This window comes from Jaculus jaculus, chromosome 4, assembly GCF_020740685.1.
Source record: "Jaculus jaculus isolate mJacJac1 chromosome 4, mJacJac1.mat.Y.cur, whole genome shotgun sequence".
In the NCBI taxonomy this organism is placed as follows: Eukaryota; Metazoa; Chordata; class Mammalia; order Rodentia; family Dipodidae; genus Jaculus; species Jaculus jaculus.
This window is the reverse complement of record NC_059105.1, coordinates 64,962,262-64,989,445: the sequence shown is the minus strand read 5'-3', so window position 1 is coordinate 64,989,445 and position 27,184 is coordinate 64,962,262. Positions and strand designations below refer to the sequence as shown.

General features: G+C 39.7%; 1 protein-coding gene across 1 annotated transcript in view; it reads right to left on the bottom strand.

Annotated features, from left to right (window-relative positions):
• Ola1 (Obg like ATPase 1) overlaps positions 1–27,184 on the bottom strand; it is a 147,501-nt gene that overhangs the window by 105,850 nt on the left and 14,467 nt on the right. The window contains exons 3-4 of the mRNA XM_004660331.3: positions 26,094–26,237; positions 24,471–24,598 (exon numbers count right to left, since the gene is read on the bottom strand). Of these exons, the coding sequence (XP_004660388.1) occupies positions 24,471–24,598; positions 26,094–26,237 (272 nt within the window). The remainder of the gene's footprint in view (positions 1–24,470; positions 24,599–26,093; positions 26,238–27,184) is intronic.

Genomic DNA, 27,184 nt, shown 5'->3' with positions numbered 1-27,184 from the left:
TACTCAGCTGTGTGACTCTACTGACTGGCCAAGCAAGATGTGCCTACTAGTACACTAGAGTTAAGTCTGTTATGGGGTTAACCAACTACTGCCTAAACTGGGTTGGAAGCTGGTTCCACAGAAGGGAATTCATGGCTGGGTACTACAAACCCAGTCAAAAATCTCTATCTGGGAAGGTCACTGACCTAATGGGGAAACTACTGCAATTGATTTGCTAAATGGACATGCTATTTCCTTCCTTCCTTCCTTATTTATTTGCAAGTGGAAGGCGGGCGGAAGAGAACGAGCACACTGAGGCCTCCTGCCATGGCAAACAAAACTCTAGATCATGTGCCACTTTGAGCATCTGGCGTTATGTATGCACTGGAGAACTGAACCCGGGCAATCGGGCTTTGCAAAGAAGCACCTTTAACCACTGAGCTATCTTTCCAGCCCCTCAAACTACTTTTTTTTTTTTTTTTGCTTTTGCTTTTGCTTTTGCTTTTGCTTTTGCTTTTGCTTTTGCTTTTGCTTTTTCAAGGTAAAGTTTCACTCTAGTCCAGACTGACCTGGACATCACTATGTAGTCTCAGCATGGCCTTGAGCTCACAGCAATCCTCTCCTACCTCTGCCTCCCAAGTGCTGTGACGAAAGGTATATAGCAGCACAACCAGAAACGGCCTTCTTAATAATTATGTTTATGCCCATAGATGATTGCAGCTTTTATCATTGGTCAGAGAAGCTTCTTTTAGCAGAGGTAGGTCAGTGATAACTGCGGACACTCATAACTGGACACAGTAATGAGAATAAGTGATCACTGGATGATCAGTTATAAACAGAACATGTTTATCACCCCCTAAGGCCCAGAGACAACTGAGGGAATAGTATGGAAGGCTTTTCCTCCAGGCATGTTATGACTGTAGCCCTCCTGAACTCACAGCAGCTGGGATTATCTAAATGAGACCTGCACAAGATTGGCTCAGTCAATATCCTGTCCTGAAAGAGGGTAAGAATTCACAAGGTGCCACCCTTCTCTAAGGATCTGTATGAAGTTAATGGGAGAGGAAGAGATATTTCCTTCAGTGGTATAGCCACTGATAAAGTGCCATGCCCTTGAAAACAACCCTTCACTCACAGTCATATGCATATGTAAGCTACCCTAATGAGTCTCACTGGATCACCCAAATACAGACAGACAAACAAATAAACACAACAACAAAAAAACACATACATGGTGGTGCACACCTTTAATCCCAGCACTCAGGTAGCAGAGGTAGCAAGATCACCTTCCACTCGGGGCCAGTCTGGTCAGCCTGGGCTAGAGTGAGACACTACCTCAAAAAAAAATTTATGAAAGTAGAAGGGGGACTGTTTGGGGACAGGAAGGGGATCTAAAGGAATGGAAGGAGGACAAGAGAAGCCAAATGTACAGAATGGCTATTACCAAAATACACTATATACATAGGTGAAAATGTCATAGTAAACCCATGTCTATATATGCTAATAAAAATCATGAAAAAGGAAAATGCAACCATTAAACACATTCTTAGTACAATCAGCTTATTGTCGTTACTGTTAAATAAATTATGAAATAACTGGGCTGGAAAGATGGCTTAGCAGGTAAGGCACTTGCCTGAAAAGCCTAAGGATCCAGGTTTGATTCTCCAGGCCCCACGAAAGTCAAATGCATAAGGTGGCGCATGTATCTGGAGTTCATTTGCAGTGGCTAGAAGCCCTGGTACCCATTCTATCTATCTCTATCTCCCTCTCCCTCCTTCCCTCTCTCTCTCTCATAAATAAAAATAAAAATCTAAAAAAAATTATGGAATAATTGTTCTGAACCTTAGTTTTGACTTCCAATAAGTACTGATTACTGGGTTGGGAAGTGCTTGCTGCTAAAGCTAGAGTAGCCAAATTCCATTCCCAGATTCCACAGAAAAAGCCAAAAGCCACTGTTAGCTTCTGTAGTCCCACCATGTTAATAGCAAGGTGGGAGCAGCAGATATGCAAACAAGCAAACACAAAAAGATACCAAATTAATAAATAATAGTGCTGATTGTTTACCAATATAAACACAAATGTTGGATAGCTCTTTTATTTCTTAATTTTTTAATCATTTTATTTATTTATTTATTTATTTATTTATTAGATACAGAGGGACAGAGGGAGAGAGAGAGAGAGAGAGAGAGAGAATGGGCATGCCAGGGCCTCTAGCCACTGAAAACGAGCTCCCAATGCATGCATCGCAATGTGCATATGGCTAACGTGGGACCTGGAGAATTGAACCTGGGTCCTTAGCCTTCGCAGGCAAGCACTTTAACTGCTAAGCCATCTCTCCAGCCCTTGGGTAGCTTTTGATAATTTCAATACTATAAAAGTTCCTTAAGATTAATAGCTGGGCATGGTGGCGCACGCCTTTAATCCCAGCACTAGGGAGGCAGAGGTAGGAGGATCACTATGAGTTCAAAGCCACCCTGAGACGACATAGTGAATTCCGAAAGACATAGGTTTGCAGACTGGGTTAAAAAGCAGGATCCTTCAATTTGCTGCCTCCATGAAACTCACCTTTCTACAAAGGATGAATACTATCTTTGGGTGAAAAATTGGAAAACGGTGTTTCAAGCAAATGGGCCTAGAAAACAAGCAGTGATTGCTATCCTAATATCTGACAGGGTAGACTTCAGACCAATATTAGTTAGGAAAAATAAGGAAGATCATTTTGTATTGATTAAAGGCACACCCCAACAGGAGGACATTTACAAACATAAACATAAATGTACCTTAAGGGGGGGCTCTCAATTTCATGAAACAAATACTATTTAGAACTAAGGTCACAGATAACACCAAACACAATTATAGTGGATGACTTTAATACCCCACTCTCATCAATTGACAGGTCATCCAGGCAAAAAATAAACAGAGATGTATCTGGATTAAATGAGGCCATAGAACAAATGGACCTAACAGATACATACAGGACCTTCCATCCAAATTCTGCAGAATACACATTCTTTTCAGCAACACATGGGACATTCTCTAAAATAGACCATATATTAGGACATAAAGAAAATCTTAACATGAATGAAAAATGAAAAAAAAAAAGTTTCAATAACTGGGCATGGTGACACACACCTTTAATCCCAGCACTCAGGAGGCAGAGGTAAGTGGAAGGATCACTGTAAGTTTGAGGCCATCTTGAGACTACATAGTGAATTCCAGGCCAGCCTGGGATAGAGTGAGACTCTACCTTGGGGGGGAGGGGAGGAGCATCAAGGGCTGGAGAGATAGATGGCTTAGCGGTAAAGCACCTGCCTGTCAAGCCTAAGGACCCTGGTTCAAGGCTTGATTCCCCAGGACCCACATTAGCCAGATGCACAAGGGGGCACACATGTCTGGAGTTTGTTTGCAGTGCCTAGAGGCCCTGGCACGCCCATTTTCTCTCTCTATCTCTGTCTGTCACTCTCAAATAAATAAATAAAAATAAACAAAAAAAATGAGTTTCCTAAAAAAAAAAAAAAAGCATCAACCTTTCAAGGATCTTAAAGAACCAACTCATTATTTCATAAACTTTATTCTAGAAAAAATGACATTAAAAACCATGTTTTTAATATGCTATTTCCACTGTTAAAGAAGGCGGCATATTCCAGATGAAATGTTGATATATTAAGGCTAATTATCAGCAACCATACCATTAAAAAGGAAGTTTTACTTTCTTTACTACACATAAACTGCCTTCAAAGAAATCTATATAAGACATATAGATATTTAAAAGCCAAACAAAATTACAGCTTCACCCACTGAAGATGATTTCTCTTGCTTGTGGAACTATCCCTAGAGACGTATGTCAATAAGAATGTATTAAAATGAGTACTTTAGGTTCAAAAGAGGAATGTGAGTGCCAGAATGTAGATGCTTCCATGCATGTGTACACATGTTCATACATAAATGGAATGATTTTCTTGAGGAACTAGGTAACAAAATCACGTTAGAGTTGACACACTGTGATTCTACACCTAAAATCATCTATTACCTATGATAAGCTTCTTTACTTTTTTATTAGTTTTTAAATTTTTATTTATTTATTTGCAAGCAGAGAGAGAGAGATAGAAGAGAGGCAGACAAAGAAAGAATGGGTACGCCAGGGCCTGTAGCCACTGCAAATGAACTCCAGACACATGTGCTTATGTGGGTCCTGGGGAATCAATCCTGGGTCCTTTGGCTTCACAAGCAACACCTTCACCACTAAGTCATCTCTCCAGCCCTACTTTTTTTTTAAACTTCTGGAGACAACACATCACTTGTATTGCATTTTCCAGCCCAGCCTAGCTTCAAGCTTGTGGTTCCCCTGCTTCAGCCTCCTGAATGCTAGGATTAGAGCCATGCTAAGCTGTAAATATTTTTACTCATATTTTCCTTAGTTCTTAAAAAGTAAAACAGCAACCCCCACCCGTTCCTGTATAACTGAAACCCTTAAAATCCAAGTCACTCAGGGACTGAAGGTGTGGCTCAATGCCAAAGCAAGTGCTTAGCAGGCACAAAACACTAGGTTCAATCCTCAGCAACAGTATTTGAATATTCAAATACTTTAAATAGTTATTTACCAAACAAAACTGCTATCCAAAATACTCAAAATAAAATCCACCCAGTATACAAAAGAATAGAAAAGGGGGTAGGAAAAACCAAATCAAGAAAACAGCTGGAACACAGGTCTACAGTTTCAGATCTAACAGTTTACTAGTATTGAATGAGAGATAAGAGAGAACACAATTCCTAATATATAGGTAGGTAGGCAGGCAGGACAGGAAGTAAAGAAATACATATATATGACCCCAAAGTGTGTATGTATACACACACGTACGTATATATGAGGTAGGTATGCATACACACACAGACATGCTTGTAAACACAGGTGGGGGTTTGAAGTACCGAGGCTCTGGAACCACAGTATTTAGAAATGAGATTTATTAGTGGTCCCTAGGGGGTCTTTTGAGAAGGGGCAAAATGGAAGGTGAAGAACAGAATCAAGTCAGCTGCAGGGGCTCAAGATGGAGCAGGCTTCAATCTGAGCCTATGCCAGAGTGGGTCAGTGGTGGGGGGGCAGCTACAACCTGGTTGGGAAGCATAGGAGGAATGGAAAGAGGAAGAGAGGAGTAGACAGAGAAGGAGAAAGAGAGAAAGAAAGCCCACAGGTGTCCAATCCCCCAGCTATAGGCAGCCACTGGCTCACAATCAGTGGGGATGGGGGCCGGGTAAGAGCTAAAAATAACAAATAATAGGAGGGAGAGAGGGAGCCCGCAGCTGGTGAGCAGAAAGGGGGGTGCCGGGTCAAGGGATAAGAAAGGAAGGGGGAAGTAAGAGAGGATGAGAGAAAGAGGAAAAAGTATGAATGTGAGCAGAGAAGATGTGGTAGGTAGGCAGGACAGGCAGGAAAGTATTAAAGAGATATGCACCAGTGATGAAGGGGTCAGAAGAAGGACAGAGGCCAAGGAACATGGAACCAGGGCTTTGATGTCGGGGGCTTGGCAGACTGGCCACTTGGGGAGGCAGTGGGAAAGAGGCTTGTGGGGGTATAGGGGCCAAAGCTCTGGGGAGACAGGTTGTCTGGATCCCCATGGGGTAAGCCCTTTGAAAGACCTCAGTTTTCGTGGGCCATTTGGAGGGACAAGAGAGCCCTGAGACTGACAACATTTGCTGCCATTTTTCTATGCCTCTGTCAAACTAGAATGCGAAAGACCTTCACAACTGGTCTGAACAGAAGGTGAGCATAGTAGTGTCTTCCATCTCAGGAATTAGGAAAGAGGGGGAGAAAATGATTTATACTTTCTAATACCCAACCTCTTACCTGTGATATGCAAAATATCTAAAGCTTTGGAACAATGGTATTTTCTTTAGGTCTTAAAGCAAAAGTTAAATCAGTTAGGTCTAGGACAGACAGGCAATACCCTCTCTTCTTTCCTACAGAGAGAACAAGGACAGCAAAGATATAATTGGGACAGAAGATGGACCAAACAATGGGAACTTACTGTTTTAGACAAGCCAATTCCAGGCTCAGGTGCACAAGGCGGCACAGGCATTTGGCTTTTGTTTGTAGTGGCTAGCGGTCCTGGTGCTCCCATTCTCTCTCAATTATCTTATCTACCTCTTTCTCACTCACTCACTCTCTAACAAATTAATTTTTTAAAATTCCAGGCTCAGGCTGGAGAGATGGCTTAGTGGTTAAGGTGTTTGCCTACAAAGTCTAAGGACCCATGTTCAACTCTCCAGATCCCACAAAGATGAGGCAAGCACAAGGTCGTACATGCTCACTAGGTGGCACAGGCATCCACAGCGCAACTGCAATGGCTGAGGTCCTGGCACACCAATTCTCTCTCTCTCTCTTTCTCTCACGCGTGTGCATGCACTAACTCTCTCTAAAATAAAAATTAAAAAAAAGGGGGGGGTCTCTGGAGATGAGTCTCATAGAACGAATGTGTTGCTCCAGACAATGAACAACATCAGCAAAACAACATCCAGAACAGAGGCTATGACAGTGCTTGGGGAGAGAGCCTAGAGCAGGGTAATGGAGGAGGAGTAGAGAAGGAAGCTTGAGAAGGCACGTCAGTGAAGATGAAGTCCATGTGAGTATGCTTATCCACTGAAGTCTCCAAAAGAGAGTGCTTCATGAAGGAGTGAGCACCAAGCCCCAACAAATGCCACTGGTCTGTTTATGATGGTGAGGAACATGGACAACTCATGGAGAAGCTGGAAACTTGCATCTGCAACCACGATCAAGAAATTGAGAAGATGTGCAACTTTCACTACCAGGGCTTTGTGGACTCCATTACTGAATTGTTGAAAGTGAGAGAAGCCCAAAAACTCAAAACCCAAGTGATTGACACTAATAGAAAACTGCAGCATGAGGGAAAGGAACTGGTAATAGCAATGGAGAGCCGAAGCAGTGCCAGCTACAAAAGAGAAGTATTTCTGCCACTGTCGATAAATTACTGTTTATCTTCCAGTCCTAGAGATGTATAGCAAACTGAGGGACCAGATGAAAACTGAAAGGCATTTCCCTGTACTGAAAACTTGGGAACATTTGGAGTATACCTACCTGCCTCAAGTAAGCCACTATCAGTTCCGCAAGGTGATGGTGGACAACATGCCCAAGCTTCGGGAGGCAATAAAGGAGGTGTCTATGTCTGACCTCAAGGACTTTTTGGAGAGCATCCGAAAGCATTCAGATAAAATTGGAGAGACTGCTATGAAGCAAGTAGGTTCTGGGTTTAGGATAGGTTGGATAGTGGCTTTGCAAGTGTTTAGTGAATACATATTTCTCCTTGCCAAATGTCTTAACTTTTTCTTATGATTTTAGGGAACTCATGGTCAATGAACTTATTTTATATGCTCTGCATGTTTAGTAAATAGGATCGATTAGATATTATTTGAAGCCCAAAGTATTTCAAAATGTTGTAGTTAATATAATTGTGTTGCATGTGCCTTTGGCTAATTATTTACTGTATAAACAAGATGCTATGAATACATAAATAATTCTAATATTATCATGTAAGCATTATGACAGACAGTTCTGTTGTGATATACTGTGGGTTATGATCACAGAAAATAGTTTATTCACAGGTTATAAATTTATAGCCTATAAATGTGTTAGAATTTTTTTCTTCGAATATCTTCATCTCTAAACCACTAAAGGTATGAGCTATGAGGTATACCTTTTTGATTATTGTAGATAAAAGCAAAAATGATTTGTAGTAATACTTGCTTTTTTGCAATTTAAGTCACATTTTATTAAAACTTCTTAGTATGCCTGATGATGTAGCCTGCAACAATAAATAAAAAGATTAAGTTGTATACAGAAAAAAAAAAATCCACGCTGGGCATGGTGGCACATACTTTTAATCCCAGCACTTGAGAGGCAAAGGCAGGAGAATCACCTTTAAGTTGGAGGCCACCCTGAGACTCCACTGTGAATTCCATGTCAGCCTGAGGTAGAGTGAGACCCTATCTCAGAAAAATAAATAAATAAATAATCCCAGGCTCATGGTCAGTTTAGGGTCTTGAGGGGAGCCCTTGACTAATAAAAGTAGAGGAAAAAGAATTCTAAAGGTATCTTAGCCTGCTGCTTAGCCTGTGGCACTTACAGCCCTACAGTCAAACCCCCTGTGCCAGAACTAGCAAGTGGCAGTACTAAGCTGTAAGTTCAAAATGATGGCTTAGTGGTTAAGCGCTTGCCTGTGAAGCCTAAGGACCCCGGTTCAAGGCTTGATTCCCCAGGACCCATGTTAGCCAGATGCTCAAAGGGGTGCACGCATCTGGAGTTTGTTTGCATTGGCTGGATGCCCTGGAGTGCCCATTCTCTCTCTCTCTCTCTCTCTCTCTCTCTCTCTCTCTCTCTCTCTAACTGCCTCTGTCTGTCACTCTCAAATAAATAAACAAAAATACACAAAAATGTTTTTAAAAAACTATAAGTCACTAATGTAGGAACACTGTACCTGGCACACAATGGGTAGTTGAAGGAATCCATATAAAATTTGCAAAAGAATATGTTAATGAAATTGAAGGATCACTGTAATAAACTGCAAGGACTCATGTGATTTCATTCATTCATGTTAGGCTGAATACACTGCACTGGTTTTCAAAACCAAGCTAGCTTCAATACTTACATTTTTAACTTAGCATAATGACAGAGTTCTGACAACTAAGAAAAATGTGGTTCAGAATTTGATGCTTGAAGATCAAGAGATTCTTCAGAAGTTTCTTAGAAGTTGCCCTCACATCCCTGAGTAATTTTAACTCATTAGTGATACAAGAGTTACAAAAAGAACCCTTATAGTTGGCTATTTTAGGCAGAGAGGACAGGAAATGAGACCTCCAAAATATGTCAGGGGAAAAAAAATTCAAGAAAATTTATAAGAATGCTCCAATCAACTAAAATAGATATTAGGCCACCATGAATCTAAGGATATGCTCTCAAACAATTCAACTATAAATAGCAAGTAGTTTAAATAGCTTCATAGACCATTGAATGCAAAGTAGATAAAACTGTTTTCTATTGCTATATTTCCCATAGTATACAGAGGTCAGTTATTAGAATGCTTTGTATACGTAGAGAAAACTACTGCATAATTACTTATCCCACTGAATTTGACTGAAGAACAATAACAACAAAAAACTACAGATAGTTTTCAGTCGGATTATTTACTGTAATCCAATACTAGATTAATTTAATAAACACTGCTGAGTAAGAAATTACAGGACCCAAGGGGAAGGAGGAACTCCAATTATTTTAGGACACAATGAAGGACAGTTTTATATTGGCAATTTGTGTCTAGGCAAAAATGTGTGACTCATTTAAAACTTACAAATGATGGACTTAGGAGGGGAGAGGTAGGCTCTTGAAACAGTAATTTATGTTCATGTAATTAAAGGTGATTTACTAACATATAAACACCTAACTTAACCTAAGGAGTGGAGCAATTAAATGAAGGCATTTTTGCTTGCTTATTTAAGCAGTTCTATAAAGTGGCAGTACTGGCCTGCAGAAGTGTAACTCCATGTAAACAAGCAAAGCAACTAGAAACATTTTTCCATCAGTCAGTCTTACCTTCATCTTTTTTTAGCCAAACACTCACAAAAAAAAAAAACCCTAAAAGGAGTTCTCTGGAAACTTATTGTTAAAGCTCTAACCGAGCAATTTAGACATATGAAATTCAAATAGATACAGACGGGTAGTAATATAAAACAGAATGAAGACACATATGTCACTAATAACAAAGGAGAAAGGATAAGGGCTTTTATTTCTCCTTGCCAAAAATTCTAACCAGCTGCACAGAAATCATCTACATGTACTGATGTTACCTCTATCTCCGCAAGAGACTGACCAGCTTACGAGGGATAATGGCCAAGAGAAAAGTATAATCTCTTAGGGGCTTACAGTAATATTTGGAGAGAAGGAGAGATGAAAAGATTGAAAAGCTGAGATCTGGAGAAAGAGCTCAGTCAGTAAAGCAAGCATAAGAATTTGAATTCAATCCCCAGTACTGACATAACCCCAGGTGTGGTGGTATGCACCCATAAGCACGGCACTGAGGAAGCAGAGACAGGAGGATCCAAGGAGCTCAATGCACTGGCCAATAGCTAACTGATGGGCTCCAGGCCAATGAGAGACCCTGTTGCAAATGAAGCAGATGCTGTTCCTGAGGATAATACCTGAGGTTGTCCTCTGGCCTCACACCTCTGCGCGCATGTGCACATGCACACACGCCAGTTAATACACACATGCACACATATATTTAGGAAACTTCACTGATAATTTAGAAATAAAATGGCAACAAAATCTGACAGTCCAACCAGTAAGTACAAATGTACTTACTGCAATATGTTATTGAAGTTGGGGGTCAGTTCATTGGCCTTGGAAGCCTTAACAATCTATGCTTGGCTACTTAACCTCAAGCAGCCAAGTAAAAAGCCAAAACTTAAATAGTAAAAAGAAAAAGAAAAAAAAAAGAATAGATATTCAGTGATTCAACATGACCACACAGGGAAGAAAAACAAAGAGGACCAGGAACTCTCCTGCCCCAAGTTCATCTTTGGGGTCCTGACATGAGTCTACCACCATGCCTGTTTATCTATCCCCACCCCTAGGTACTTTGCTACAAAAGGGAAAGAAAATATGAAAAACAATATTTCTGTGAAGCAATTATCTTTATTGTTGGCAGCTCTCTTCCTCTCATCTCAAGTTTCTTTTCCTAGAGCTCTGGTATATTAGGACAAGAAATTTAATATATTAGAACATCAAATAAGTGGGTACCACATTAAAATGGTGGTAAAAATAGAAAAAAAAAAAAAACTCTACCATCAATTCAGTTTTAGCTGAAACCCTATTGTATCTGATTACCCAGCTTGCCATCTTCCTCCAATCAAGCAATACACACATTCATAAAGCTAGCTCTTTCCTGAATAAAAATCATTAATGCATCCACTTCGTTAAATCAATGTATTTTATCTTGATATTCCCATAATCTGATTCAACCTATCTTCCCATAGCCTCTATCTCTTCTTTGATATTGTTTATTACTAAATTAGTGTATTATTAGAAGCTGGTTTTCATATCTTGGGTCTACACTATTTCCAATTTCCTTTTAGATAGATAAAAGGACCTATGAATCACGGTCAGGCTAGGTTTCTTGAATTCCTACCCAAACCCCAGCAGTGCTCATGTGAACATCTATGAGGAAACAGCAGAATGGACAGGATAGGTTAGCTACCAAATCAAAGGATAAGAAGAAACGCCAACTTCAAAGAAACAGGGAAAGATTAGAAACTCAGTCTGAAGTACAGATGAACAGCTTATGGCAATAATATTCAAGAAGTAAAGCTTGGTGACTTGGAAAAGTTGGGAATTTAGGCTCTAGGGGGGAAGACATTTATCCTAGCCCACTGTCCTCTCCAAACTGGGCCTATTTTAAATAAGGCTATAAAACAGGGAAGAGGAATTCTCCTAAATAGAGAATAAACTGTTGATGTGATTATAAAACAAAGCATTCTATTTATTTTGTGTGTTTATGTGTGTTGGTACACATGTGTATGAGGGCACATGTATGCACATGTGTGTAGAAGCAAGAGGACAACCTGAGGTGTAATTCCCTCGGGCACTGTCCACCTTTTTATAAACTGAAGCAGTTTTAAATGAGTAATTTCACTAAGGATCTTTTCCAGGTACTCATACATTTATAAAAGCTTCTGTGTAACAATTCTCTTTTCATGATTTTTTTTTTTTTTTTTTGGTAAGCTAGCTTTCTGTCAGTATAACAAGTTGCCTGAGGTAATTTATAAAGAAAGATAAAAGGTTTGTTTAAGCTCACAGTTTCAGAGGTTCAAAATCTATGACTGGCCCTTTAGGCCTTATAGAAAGAGAACCTACCACAGTGGGAATGTGTGAAAGAGTAACCTGCTCACTTCATAGTCAGAAAGTAAAACAGAAGAAACAATGGTAGAGGTCCCTGAGACTACATAGTGAATTCTAGACCAGCCTGGGCTACAGTGAAACCCTACCTCAAAAACAAAATCAAAAACAACAACAAAAAAAATAAATAAATAAATCAAGGGCTAGGATATAGTTGGATATAGTTTACTGGCAGACTACTTACATAGTATGCCCTGGGTTGTTACCCCAAATATGAAACAAAAAGAGGCTTTCATATTTTACAAATCTAACAACTGGAATAACACATACTTTTTTGTTTGTTTGTTTCATTTTGTGATACAAAGTTTATGTTACCCAGGTTATCCTGGCTGATTTCAAGACCCAAGGCCTCTGCCTCAAAAGTAGCAAAGTAGAGCTATGGGTGTGAATAACATCATGCCTGCCTAAGTTCACTGCTTTTTTGTTGTTGTTGTTGTTGTTGTTGGTTTCTCGAAGTAGGGTCTCGCTTTAGCCCAGGCTGACCTGGAATTCACTATGTCATCTCAGGGTGGCTTCAAACTCACTACAATCTTCCTACCTCAGCCTCCCAGGAGCTGGGATTAAAGGTGTGCACCACCACACCTGGCTGTACCTACCACTTTCTTGTACTTCAATTCTATTCTCTAGAACTCTATCAACAATTTGGTGCATCTGTCAGTTTTCTTTATGCATATAGCATAAAACTAGGGAGACAGTTGGGCTGGAGAGATGGCTTAGCGGTTAACCGCTTGCCTATGAAGCCTAAGGACCCCGGTTCGGGGCTCGATTCCCCAGGACCCACGTTAGCCAGATGCCCAGGGGGCACACGTGTCTGGAGTTTGTTTGCAGTGGCTGGAAGCCCTGACGCACTCATTCTCTCTCTCCCTCTGCCTCTTTCTCTGTCACTCTCAAATAAATAAAGAAAAACAAATTTAAAAAAAACAAAAAACAAAAAAAAACTAGGGAGACAGCCAGGAGCGCTCCAGGTCTTGTTCAGCCAAATCAGGGTGCTTCAGATTCAGTGAAACCCTGTTTCAAAAAATAAGATGGCAAGAGACTGAGGAAGTCACCTCACCCTGACCTCTGGCCTCCACAAGCAATATACCACATGCATGAATACACACATGTATTCTCTCACACATATGAATATGTATGCACATCCCCCACACATACACATGCAAAAGTAATTTCTGGTTTTAGAGAAATTAGTGCATGAATGAATTTTAAAATAAGTTGCTTTCCATAATACAGTAACCTCGTTCTTCTATATTTAATTTTTGGCAAATAGATTTATCTGAGGACAATTAAGTTTGTGGAAGATAAAGAAAAAACCTAGGGCTGGAGAAATGGCTTAGCAGTTAAGGCACTTGCCTGTGAAGCCTAAGGACCCTGGTTCGAGGCTCGATTGCCCAGGACCTGTGTTAGCCAGATGCACAAGGGGGCGCACGTGTCTGGAGCTCGTTTGCAGGGGCTGGTAGCCCTGGCGTACCCATTTTCTCTCTCTCCCTCTCTCTCTAATAAATAAATAAATAAATAGAAATATTTTTTAAAAAAGAAAGAAAAAACCTACTATCATGTCATATGTTTTCATCCAAAAAAATCTTTAAAACTGGCTTTTCCCCTCAACCACTACTAACAGTTTTCTGAAATCCAATACTTACTACTTGCTCCCTAAAATACTACAAAAACTTCCTGCTGTTCTTTCTGCTCCAAACTTCTTCACACTCAAATCATGTTAACCTTTTTTTTCATTTTTCCCTCCTCAAGGTAGGGTCTCACTCTAGCTCCAGACTGACCTGGGCACTCACTCTGTAGCTGCAGGCGGGCCTGAAACTCCTAACAATCCTCCTACCTCTGCCTCCCGAGTGTCGGAATTAAAGGCATGCGCCATCAAGCCCAGCTTATTTCCTTTAAATTTTTAATATCATTTAAATAATTACCTTTTTTATTTTTGGTGCTAGAGCCAGGGCCTCAGTGAACTGCTAAGCAGTTACAGTTAAGGAACAACTTTAAAAACACATCCTTCACTACACACTTGCATTTCTGCTTCCCAGTGAATGAAGGTTTAGGCAATTTTATTTTAAAAAGCTGCCTCAGCTCATGTAAATAACCTTAAAAGAAAATGTAAGTAATTACCCTCATAAAAATTTAAGCAAGCCGGGCGTGGTGGCTCATGCCTTTAATCCCAGCACTCGGGAGGCAGAGGTAGGAGGATCGCCATGAGTTCGAGGCCAACCTGAGACTCCATAGTGAATTCCAGGTCAGCCTGGGCTAGAGTGAGACCCTACCTTGAAAAACCAAAAAAAAAAAAAAAAAAAAAAAAAAAAAAAAAGGGGGGCTTAATTTCTCTTAGATGAGTAGATGAGCTTTATAAACTATCCTGCACATGCTTGTGGCTCTACTCCAGTCTTTGCTTAAAAACCTCAATTTCTCTTAAGTGAACCTTATGAACTAACTACAATGTTTTCCATCTAATTACATGTTTCTTACTTCCAACATCTCCCTTATAAAATAAGCCCCACATTTTATGATTTATCCCTAAATAAACTTAATGGTTCATCATTTCTCCTTCTTGATTGAGTCCATCTATATCAATTTTTAAAGGTACAACAGAACCCAAACTTGGGGTTCATAATCCTGGAGAACCCCTCCTGAACCCCAAAGTCCTGCATCACTTGTACAGGATGAAGCTTCAGAGAATAGAACTCTATCATTAACCCTTAAGATCAAGGGATGGGGACTAGAGAGATGGATTAGTGGGTGATGGCTTGCAAAGTCTGCCAGTCTGGTTTGATTCCCCAGTACCCACATTAAACAAGGATTGGGATTTCTCTGCTAATGCACCAATAAGTTACAGGACTTTAGGGGTGCCCCCAGGTTCTTGTCTCATGAAGTCAGAAAATTGAAATCAACAAACCAAAGGGTAAGGTTTACAGATTTTATCAGATTAAGAGAAGAAAAGAAGAATATAAAGAGCTCCTGCCTATGAGAAGGTTGAGGTGGGGTCAAACTCTGAATACAGAGAACTCCTACCCATGAGAAGGCAAAAGTGGGGTAAAGCCCACCTACAGACCCAAATTGGGGTCATTTATAGGTTCTGAATGGGAACTGAGCTAACCTGATACCAGATTTTGGAGATTGAGCTAAACAGCTACAATACCAGGTTAAGGTTTGATCTTTCTAAAAATCTGAATTCTAGGAAAGGGAAACTCCTTCCTAGAGAGGTTGAGCTTATGGACAAAAAGATTTAGGCATCTCCTTTAGGCAAGAGATAAGGAGAAGCTGTATCCTTCTCTGACCTCTAGCAAAGTGGTAGAGGCAAGGGGCAGGCTCAAGGACATTTCTGCTTCTACTTTAGGTGGCCCTGTTACCTAAACTGCCTCAACACAAAGCCAGATACACAGAGTGGCACATGTATCTGGCGTTTGCTTGAAAAGACAACGGGCCCTGATGTACCCATAGAATTTTCCTTCCTTACTTTCTTTGCCTCTCTGAAATTAATTAATTTTTAAGATTAAGGGACAAAAGTCTCTGTGAGAAACTGAGACAGAATAGAAAAACAGAAAATTGAGGGGATGTGGGAAGGAAAAAGAGATCCTCATCCTTGATGGCTGAGCATCAAGAGAATCTCATACAACAATATTACAACTTTGTTTACAGTCAAAACATGTCTTGGGCTGAGAGATGGCTTAGCAGTTAAGCGCTTGTCTGTGAAGCCTGAGGACCCCAGTTCGAGGCTTGATTCCCCAGGACCCACGTTAGCCAGATGCACAAGGGGGTGCACGTGTCTGGAGTTCGTTTGCAGAGGCTGGAGGCCCTGGCGCGCCCATTCTCTCTCTCCCTCTATCTGCCTCTTTCTTTGTCACTTTCAAATAAATAAAAATAAACCAAAAAAACAAATGTCTTGACTTCCTTGTAATCTATATGTAGTGAGAATAATTTTGTCTTTTAAAAATATGTTTTCTTGGGCTGGAGAGATGGCTTAGCGGCTAAGCGCTTGTCTGTGAAGCCTAAGGACCCTGGTTCAAGGCTTGGTTTCCCAGGTCTCACGTTAGCCAGATGCACAAGGGGGCACACGCGTCTGGAGTTCGTTTGCAGAGGCTGGAAGCCCTGGCGCACCCATTCTCTCTCTCTCTCCCTCTATCTGTCTTTCTCTCTGTGTCAGTTGCTCTCAAATAAATAAATAAGTAAAACTTTTAAAAAATATATATGTTTTCTTTAGATAAAGTATAGCAAGGCGGACTAGAGAAAAGACTTAGTAGTTAAGGTGTTTGCCTGTGAAGCCTAGGGACCCAGGTTCAATTCCCTAGTACCCATGTAAGCCAGATGCACAAGGTGACACATGTGTCTAGAGTTTGTTTGCAGTGACCGGAGGCCCTGAAACACCCATACTCTCCCTCCTCCCATAAGTGAGTAAATAAATAACTTTTTTTAAAGTATGCCAAAACATTTTATTTAAATTTTTTAAATCTTTCAAATAATAACCTCCAAATCTTTCAAATAACCTCCAAAATCATATACATCGCTATTGTTAACATACTTAAATACCCAGTCTCCCGCTCTCTTCCCTCTCCTACTCACACTCCAGGGGTCTTCTCTTATATTTATACTCACCTTCATTAATGCTTGTGCTTAAATCGATATTAAAACTTTTTGTTGGGCTGGAGAGATGACTTAAGCACTTAAGGTGCTTGCCTGCAAAGCCAAAGGACCCAGGTTCAACTTGCCAGAACCCACGTAAGCCAGATGCACAAGGTGGCACATGCATCTGGAGTTTGTTTCCAGTGGCTGGAGTTCCTGGTGTGCCCAGTCATTCATTCTTTCTCTCTCTCCCTCCCTTCCCTTTTTTTTGTTTTTGTTTTTGTTTTTGTTTTTGTTGTTCAAGGTAGGGTTTCACTCTAGTCAAGGCTGACCTGGAATTCACTCTGTATTCTCAGGGGGCCTCGAACTCAAGGCGATCTTCCTACCCATGCCTCCCGAGTGGTGGGATTAAAGACGTGTGCCACCACACCCAGCTACCTCCTACCCTCTTTCAAATAAATAAACTGTATTTTAAAAATAACTTTTTGTTTAAAAAAACACTCAAATTTTGCCTTACAAAAGAGGCAAAGCAAAGAGCAAAAAGAGCCTAGGATGGGGAGGAAAAGAACAATGATGGTCAAATGATAAAAAATTTCAGACTGATAGATTGGCATGGGATGCATGGGTATATATGTATGTTCAGCATAGCATGATGAATCCATTTAATATTACAGTATTTTACATTTCAAAATTGCTAAGTGAGTTTTAAATATCATCACAGCAAAACTGTTAAGTACTTGAGATGATGGATTTATTATTGATCTCAATTTCATACTTCTAGATTATATTCACAAGTTATATTGAACTCCCATAAATTTATATAGTTGAAATTTATCAATTTATAGCAATATAAATAAATTTGGAACTAAGTGCAAACAACTTTAAAATCCTAAGAAAATTAGCCCTTTTCCATACATTATATTTTATCCCAAACACTATGTCTTCCAGAAGTGTGACAACAGACTTTGAGTTCATTCTACAGTATGTAACAGAAATAGTATGTTACAGAACTTTGCTGATTAAAAATCAGCAAAATAAGCTGGGTATGGTGGTGCATACCTTTAATCCCAGCACTGAGAGCCAGAAGTAGAGGATCATCATGAGTTCAAGGCCACCCTGATACTACACAGTGAATTCCATGTCCACCTAAACTAAAAGTGAGACCCCCAAAAAAGAAAACAAGCAAAAACACATTAAAATAGAAATTGAGTTCTCGTGATTCTTCATGCAAAAATGGTAACTTTTTAATATTTTATTTATTTGCAACTAGAGAGAGAGAGAAGGAAGGAAGGGAGGGAAATAATGGGTGTGACAGGGCTACTTCCCACTGCATAGGAACTGTAGACACATGTACCACTTTGTTCATTTGGCTTTACATGGGTACTGAGGAATTGAACCTAGGCTGTCAGGTTCTACAATTAAGTGCCTTTAATTGCTGAGACATCTCTCCAGCTCTAAAATGTGATAACTGATATATATTATAATTCTTTTTTCCCTACCCCCTTCTCTTCTTCATCCCCCTCCTCTGACCACACTTAGCCCATTCTATGCCCAGTATTCCACCCCTCTAACTTGCTTATCTACTATTGCCTTCCCCTAAGCCCTTTCTCTTCTCCCTCCCTCACGGCTCATTTGTAGCCTCCTGGCCTCTACTACTATTATTCCATTTCCAATACAAATGTATTCATTCAAAGCTAGGATCCACATGTGAGAGAGAACATGCTACATTGACTGAGAATGCGTTACCTTACTTAGTATAATCTTTTCCAGATCCAGGGTTTGACTATGTAGCCTTTGGCTGGCCTCAAACTTACAGTGATTCTCATTCCTCAGCTAGTCCAGTGCTGAGATTAAAGGCATGCACCACCATGTCCAACTCATATTTTTATATTTATGTTTGAACTTCCTACCTTAAATCATTAGTATTTTGGTAATATATGTTAACAACATGAAATGTCAAAGTCTTTTCTATTTATTTGAGACAGGAAGAAAGAGAGAAAATGGGCATGCCAGGGCTTCCAGCCACTGCAAACAAACTCCAGATGCATGTAGAACCTTGTGAATCTGGCTTACATGGGTCCTGGGGAACTGAATCTGGGTCCTTTGGCTTTGTAGGTAAGCACCTTAATCACTAAGCCAAGTCTGCAGCCCCATGAAATGTCAAATTCTTAATGCCTTACTCTCTTTTGATTTCTTAAAATATTCAAGTGCAATGCAATGAGTAATTTTTTATTTTATTTACTTACCTACTTATCTATTTATTTATTTTTGGTGTTTTTGAGGTAGGGTCTTACTCTAGCCCAAGCTGACCTGGAATTCACTATGGAGTCTCAAGGTGGCCTTGAACTCACAGCAATCCTCCTACCTCTGCCTGCCAAGTACTGGGATTAAAGGTGTGCGCCACCACGACTGGCAATGAGTAATTTTAAAATAAGCTCCTAGAACAATTTCGTTCCCTCACCTCCCCCTTTCCAATTAAAATCATTCATACTGAACCATCAGAAATAGAAATTTTAATATCATGAGTATGCTAAGATCCCCAACTACATCCCTGGGATCTTTCCACCGATCCTATTCGTCACCATTCCTTCTATCCACAGACAATTCATACGGCAGCAGGCTCCTTTCTGCCCATAGGGCCTTAAAACAAATTATTTTCTCTAACATTCAAACTTTCCTTTCTTCCTTTGGCTGACTTAGCTCCCAATCAAATTCTGCTACTCACAGTATAATCATTGCTCCCTTGAAGTTACACCACTGTGGTGGTTTGATCCAGGTGTCCCCCATAAACTTAGGTGTTCTGAACGCTAGGTTTCCAGCTGATGGAAATTTGGGAATTAACACCTCCCGGAGGGAGTGTATTGTTGGGGGCTGGCTTATGGGTATTAAAGCCAGTTTTCCCTTGCCAGTGTTTGGCACACCCTACTGTTGCTGTGGCCCATCTTATGCTGGCCAGGGAGTGATGTCCACCCTCTGCTCATGCCAGCATTTTCCCCTGCCATCGTGAGCTTCCCCTCAAGCCTCTAAGCCAAAATAAATCTCTTTTTCCCAGAAGCTGCTCTTGGTTGGGTGATTTCTACCAGCAATGCAAACCGGACTGCAACAACCCCCCCCCACACACACACACACAGAATCTCTCTTTCTTTGTACAAAATCAGAAAAGGATATCTAATATTTACATGATCATTCATTCAGTCTTAGATTATACGCTCCAAGAGGCAAGAAGCAATATTTACTTTTAGTCACCATTTCATTGCTCAGCATCTAGCACACTTAGAAGAGGTATTTTATAAATATATGTCAAATGAATGAAACAGAGAACATTATAAAGATTATAAGCCAAAGAAACCCCATCAAAATATTTATACTTTTAATCCCAGCACTCGTGAGGCAAAGGCAGGAGGACTGCCATGAGTACAAGGCCATCCTGAGACTACATAGTTAAAGCCAGGTTACCCCAGCTTTAACTAGTGAGACCCTACCTTGGAAAAAAAAATTGTATTTTAAACAAGTATAAATTTTTTTAAATGTTTTATTCATTTTTATTTATTTATTTGAGAGCAACAGACAGAGAGAGAAAGAGGTGGATAGAGAGAGAGAGAGAGAATGGGCGCGCCAGGGCCTCCAGCCACTGCAAACGAACTCCAGACGCATGCGCTCCCTTGTGCATCTGGCTAATGTGGGTCCTGGGGAATCGAGCCTCAAACCAGGGTCCTTAGGCTTCACAGGCAAGCGCTTAACCACTAAGCCATCTCTCCAGCCCCAAGTATAAATTTTTGAGACAATATATATCAAAAAACTAAAGAAAGTAAACAAAAATAAGGGAAATTCTAATTTTTTAAGTTAATTAAGTATGAATAAATATAGCACTTAATACATTAAAACTCAAGGATAAGCAGAAACTTCCACTCAACTTCTTCTATACCTTAACCTTTGTAAGTTCTAAACACTACTATTATATATATATATATATATATATATACACACACACACACATACATACACACACATATATATACAGTATATATATTATAATTAATTATATATATTGTCTCCATATTCTTCCCCTTCCTAAGTAATTTTAAACCAACTGTCTAAAACAGTAAGTCTAAAATATATAATCATAAAAAATTATATACTACTCATCAAAATAAACTAATAATAAAACTAACGTATACAATATGTGGCAATACACTTACGAGAAAGTGGGAGAGCTCAGATCAAGCAACCTAATTGCACATGTATTAATATAGTCATTCAATGTGTATTGTCACCAGTAGACTAAAAGCTTCATAGAAGATCAGATGCTACTTACTATATACCTCAAATACTCAAAACAAAAAGCATTTGTTAAGCTAGGCATGGTGATGCACACCTTTAAACCCAGCCCTTGGAAGGCAGAGGGAGGAGGATCACGGAGAGTTCAAGGCCAGCCTGAGACTACATAGTGAATTCCAGGTCAGCCTGAGCTAGAGTGAGACCCTACCTCGAAAAACAAAGGAAAAAAAAAAAATGTTATTGATGAAAAATGAGTAAGCTAACTATATCTTTGATTGCTTTAAGCTATTTTAAGTAAATTATCAAGTAAAGAGGAATCTGAAAATTTTTAAATTTTATTTTAGTTTTAATTTTCTTTTAGTTTTTTTTTCTTTTCTTTTTTTTTCCGAGGTAGGGTCTCACTCTAGCTCAGGCTGACCTGGAATTCACTATGGAGTCTCAGGGTGGTCTCAAACTCACGGCGATCCTCCTACCTCTGCCTCCCGAGTGCTGGGATTAAAGGCATGCGCCACCACACCCAGCTCTTATTTTAGTTTTAATCATCTAATTATTAAAAGTATGTAATTTATAAATAGTGTGTTATTAATTTTCATAGTTTCAGGCCAATCATTTTCATAATCTCTATAATTATTTTTTTTCTAACTATAACTATGTAAGTCTTTACAATTCTGGTTACAAATGTATTATCCTGTGGTCTATGCACTAGATAATAACAGGTACCATATTGCATCAATTCTGATGCTATTTTCACATTTTAATAACTCTGAAATCAACCGCTGTTAGAAAGCATTATTATATCTAGTTTACATGAATTTTCTTTCCTTCCTTAATGATGCCATCTCCAGCCTGAAAAAAATAAAGTATGCATGTTCCTAACCAAATTTACCACCCAGGATTAGAAAGCATATCAGATGTCATGTAACAAACAACAAAACAAAACACATGTTTACCAATAATACTTGTTCATGATTTCAGGCCATCAAAGACCTTATTGTCATCCTAGTCACTCCAGCTCTAGAAACTGAGTCAAAATGTGACTTCGTGAATGAAGAAAATGAAGAAAAAAATATGCCTTCCTCAGCACACAAACCTTACATCCACATGCCAGATCTAACACTATGCAAGAAAATCAGATCCAGGAGCCTTAAGTGTCTAGTTTCACTCCTGTCTTACTTTAAGCTCCAGACCACCCAATCAATTCGGGTTCTCTCACACTTCAATTCTCTTGCCACCAAACTTCTGTTACAAAGTTGCTGACAGCTATCCCAGTGTTTCAAGTAAAAATAATTTTCAAAATAATGTCTCACACAGAGCTCAACATCACCAATATTTGTTGTTCTTTCTACATTTTAACATCCTGTTTTAGCCAACAAATAGTGTGCGGAGGCCCAAGAGTTAGACCTGACTCCACCCTCTCTATCTTTGAAGTCTTAATAGTTATCACCAAAACCAATATAAAAATGCAGGAGAAAAATGAAGAGATGGCTCAGTGGTAAAGCACTTGTCTTGCAAATGTGAGTACCTCTCAATCTGGATCTCCCAGAACCCACACAAAAGCCAGACAACTGTAACAGGAGTCTAATGCCAATGTGCCTCCAGCAAGAAGGGAAGTGGAGACAAGAGAATATCCTAGAAGCTTGCAGACAACTAGCCTGGGAAACACAGGTGAAAAATATGACATCCTGCCTCAAAGAATGGAGAAGATAAAAAGCAACTCACGCCTTTAATCCCAGCACCCAGGAGGCAGAGGTGGGAGGACTGTCGTGAGTTCGAGGCCACCCTGAGACTCCATAGTGAATTCCAGGTCAGCCTGGGCTACAGTGAGACCCTACCTCGAAAAACCAAAAAAAAAAAAAAAAAGCAACTCACCCAAAGTAGTTTATGTCCTTACATGTGTGCCCAATTCATGCATGCATAGCATACACACACACACACACACACACACACACACACACACACACACGCACGCACACCACATACACACCCAAAAAGGAACGATAACACCCCAACCCCCATGTCATTCTTTGCTTACACCACAAACTCTCCCAGATCCCCCTATACCGCTATTCAAGGTATAGAAACCTAGATTGGTAGTTCTTAAATCACCAGTGGTGAATTTCTGTAAATTACAATGAACATGAGTTATTAAGAAAATGAGACTATAGCCGGGCGTGGTGGCGCACGCCTTTAATCCCAGCACTCGGGAGGCAGAGGTAGGAGGATCGCCGTGAGTTCAAGGCCACCCTGAGATGACAGAATTAATTCCAGGTCAGCCTGGACCAGAGTGAGACCCCACCTCGAAAAACCAAAAAAAAAAAAAAAAAAAGAAAATGAGACTATTTACAGACATAGAAAAAGTAACAGCACGATTTTCTTACTACTTGCTTTGTTTATTTTTTAATATTTTTAAAAAATATTTTATTTTTATTTCTTTGACAGAGAAAGAGGGAGAGGGAGAGAGAATGGACACCCCAGGGCCTCCAGCCACTGCAAAAAAATCCAGATGTGTATGCCCCTTTGTGCATCTGGCTAACGTGGGTTCTGGGAAATCAAACCTGGGTCCTTTGGCTTTGCAGGCAAACGCCTTAACCGCTAAACCTGCCCCTTAGTACTTGCTGGAAATAGCCAAAAATATTGATCAAATTCCTCTCAAAATGTCCCAAGTTTACTCCCAACTGCTATAGTTACTCAGTGAAGGAGCAGTGACAAATAAAAGCACTGAGCCAGGCCATCCTGGTCCTCAAGTTGAATGTTTCCTGTCTGCAGTAATTGTCCATCATCAGTTTCTAACCTGTTTCCTCTGTCTGCAGCAACTGCCCATCATCACTTATATGCTCAACCCTTGTATTTTGTTCTTACAGTCAAAAGAACACAAGTCAACCCACAACTCTGCTTTATTTTCTCTCTTTGCATTTTATCCCTGTCTCCTTAAGATCTAACTGAATTGATATACATTTTCTTTTTTTTATTTTCACAATTTTTATTAACATTTTCCATAATTATAAAAAATATCCCATGGTAATACCTCCCCCACCGGCACTTTCCCCTTTGAAATTGATATAATTTTCTTAATCATTTCATCTCTAGTAGATAACCTGAATTTTTTTTTATTCTTCTAATATAGTTAATAATATCACCAACAACAGAAGTCTCACTACCTTAAAAAAAAAAAAAAAAACAGCAGGGCTGGAGGACAGCACAGTGGTGTAGCACTTGCCAAACATGCACAAGGTCCTGGGTCCAATCCCCAATAGAATAAAAAAGTTAAAATACACTTTCCAAAAGCAATGAAGTTCACCCTGTGGTGGCGCAGGCAGAGGTAGGAGGATCGCTTTGAGTTCAAGGCCACCCTGAGACTCCATAGTGAATTCCAGGTCAGCCTGGACTAGAGTGAGACCCTACCTCGTAAAACCAAAAAAAGCAACAAAGTTCAGACAGAAAGTAGTTTGCATCTTTAATCCAAAACAGGGGATAAATTCAGTGACATTACAGTATCAGTACAGCATATACTTGCTATGGAATGACCCTTTGCATGTGGAGGTAGTAATACTAGCAAGGTCAGAAATCAACAGATTCATGACTTGTCTCGCAAAGCAATCTTCTATTGGTCAGTTGTTTCTAATTTTATTAGAGCAGTAACAGAAACCACATGAATCTTAATGAAATCAATGACTAAATAAGCAATTGTACTTACGTGTTAGATGAAAAATCCCATCACAGGCACTAATATGAGATAAAAAGGCATTCCCCAAGCCCTGCCCATTGTGAGCTCCTTTCACAAGTCCAGCAATATCCACTACATTTAGAAAAGCAGGAATTTTGCTGAAATACAAAAAAAATGACTTTATTATAAAATAATCCATATAGCCTGTTTAATAGCCAAATGAATTTGCAAAATGCTTTGTAGAAACCAATTCTTTGCTTTCTAGATTAGTATTTGGAAGGTACTCAAAAGTAATAAATGAGGGCTGGAGAGATGGCTTAGCAGTTAAGCATTTGCCTGTGAAGCCCAAGGACCCTGGTTCAAGGCACGTTTCCCCAGAACCCACATTTGCCAGATGCACAAGGGGGCACACGCGTCTGGAGTTTGTTTGCAGTGGCTGGAAGCCCTGGCATGCCCATTCTCTCTCTGTCTGCCTCTTTCTTTCTCTGTCTGTCACTTTCAAATAAATAAAAATTTAAAAATAGCAAAAAATGAATGCCCCCTAAAAACTAAAATATAAACTTTTTATATATCGTGATTTTCTTACTTAAAAAAGTAAGGGAGAAATGTAAAGCAGAACAGATATTTTATCTGAGATTAAAACTTGTATCATGGGCTGGAGAGATGGCTTACGGGTTAAAGCACTTGCCTGAAATGCCAAAGAACCCAGGTTTGATTCCCCAGAACCCACGTAAACCAGATACACAGGGCAGCACATGCATCTGGAGTTCGTTTGCAGCAGCCAAAGGCTCTGGCATGCCCATTCTGTCTCTCAAATAAATAAATAAAATAGAATTTTTAAATTTAAAAAAATTGTATCATACAAAAGTTCTGTTGGCACATGTACACATCCAAGCACCAACATCAACTAGTCAAATACGTCTGGGATTAAGTAAAATCCAGAATCAGAGAAAGACTTAGGTTTAGTGCTTCATAACAGGAAAAAAGTGGAGATGGTTCAGCTGGGCGAAGTTCTTGTTTCACAAGCCTGAGGACCTCAGTTCAGATTTCTGGTGCCACATAAATGCAGATGCAGCTGCGCACACCTATAATCCACAGCTGGTGAAGCATAAACAGGAGTCCGCAGAGTGACTAGGCTAGCTGAAGCAGTAAGCGCTGGTTATGAGAACCTGTCTCAATAACTATGGAGGAGAGCAACTGAGAAAAGACACCTACCAACCACCACTGATCTCTACACACTCACACACACATGTACCCCCACACGTATTACTAAGCATATATATCATAGACATGCAAAAACGGGAAGACCTAAAAACAAACAAAATTCTCAGCCTAAGATTCCACAGTGAATTCTAGGTCAGCCAGGGCTACAATGAGACCCTACCTCAAAAAAATAAAAAACAGCCGGGTGTGATGGTGCGTGCCTTTAATACCAGCACTCGGGAGGCAGAGGTAGGAGGATTGCCATGAGTTCAAGTCCATCCTGAGAATAAAGAGTAAGCGAATCCAGGTCAGCCTGAGCTAGAATGAGACTCTACCTCAAAAAAAAAAAAAAAAAAAAACTTTCTACTTGATTCTGAACATATCATACACGTATATTTAGTCAACCTGTGAGGGAATAGCAAATACACAATGACATAAAGCATTTCTTACCTTGCTGGTTTGTGATACTGGCAGAGAAAGTCAAACCTTTCGTCTGGCACAGGTACTCTGCTCTCATTAGGATCTATAGTGCAGAACGGGAAGTTTTCTGCTGAAGCCTGACTATTGGTCAATACATTGAAGAAGGTAGACTTCCTAAAATGAAAGTAAGCAATTTCAATCAGATGTTAAACTGCAAAGAAAAATGCAACTGCCACTAACTTCAGTGCTCAAGTAAGATCTATGAGGAATATAAGATCAATCAAAGAAGAGGGAAGAAAACACTTTTTACTAACAAAATACAATGAAATTTGATTATAATTAGGTTATGTTCCCTGCTTTAGTCAATTTGGAATGTTCTCAGAGAATCTTCATTAGAAAGGATAGCTACTTTAAGGTCATAGCACAAAAATATTTTTCGTAACATACCTAGTAATGCCAGCATCATTTTACGTGTATCTAACATAACCTTCTCTAACATGAAACACTGCAAGGTATACATTTAGTTATGGCAACTGCTTCCATTCTGAATTGAGGACTGAATGCTATAACTCATAGGAAATAGAGGGCTATAACTCAAGCTCACTTGTAATTATTGCTACACAAGCATTACCAGTAATTGTAAAATTATAAAAGTTGAAATGTGTCTAGGTACACCTTAAATCAAGACAAAAACCCATTAATATCAAATAAACTGGTTGCTGAGTTTCTAATTATCTAATTCAATATGTGCACTGAGGATGTCAGCCCAGATTAACATCCTCACATTTTTAAAATATTTTGATCTATTTTTTGAAAGAGATAAATGACGATAGATATAGATAGTTACATAATAGATAGATATATAATAGGTAGATATAGTGATCGTTTATGTGTGTGTATGTGCGCACGCAAAGCTTCTTGCCAAAGCGAATGAACTCTGATACAAAAGCCACTTTGTGTGTCTGGTTTTACACAGCTACTAGGGAAGTGAACCTAGTCCAACAGGTGTTACAATCAAGTGCCTTTAACCACTGAGCCATCTCCCCAGCCCAACCAGTCACTTTTTTAAAAGTACAATTACTGCCAAAAAGCATGGAGTAAAATCCAAAACAAAATAGAAT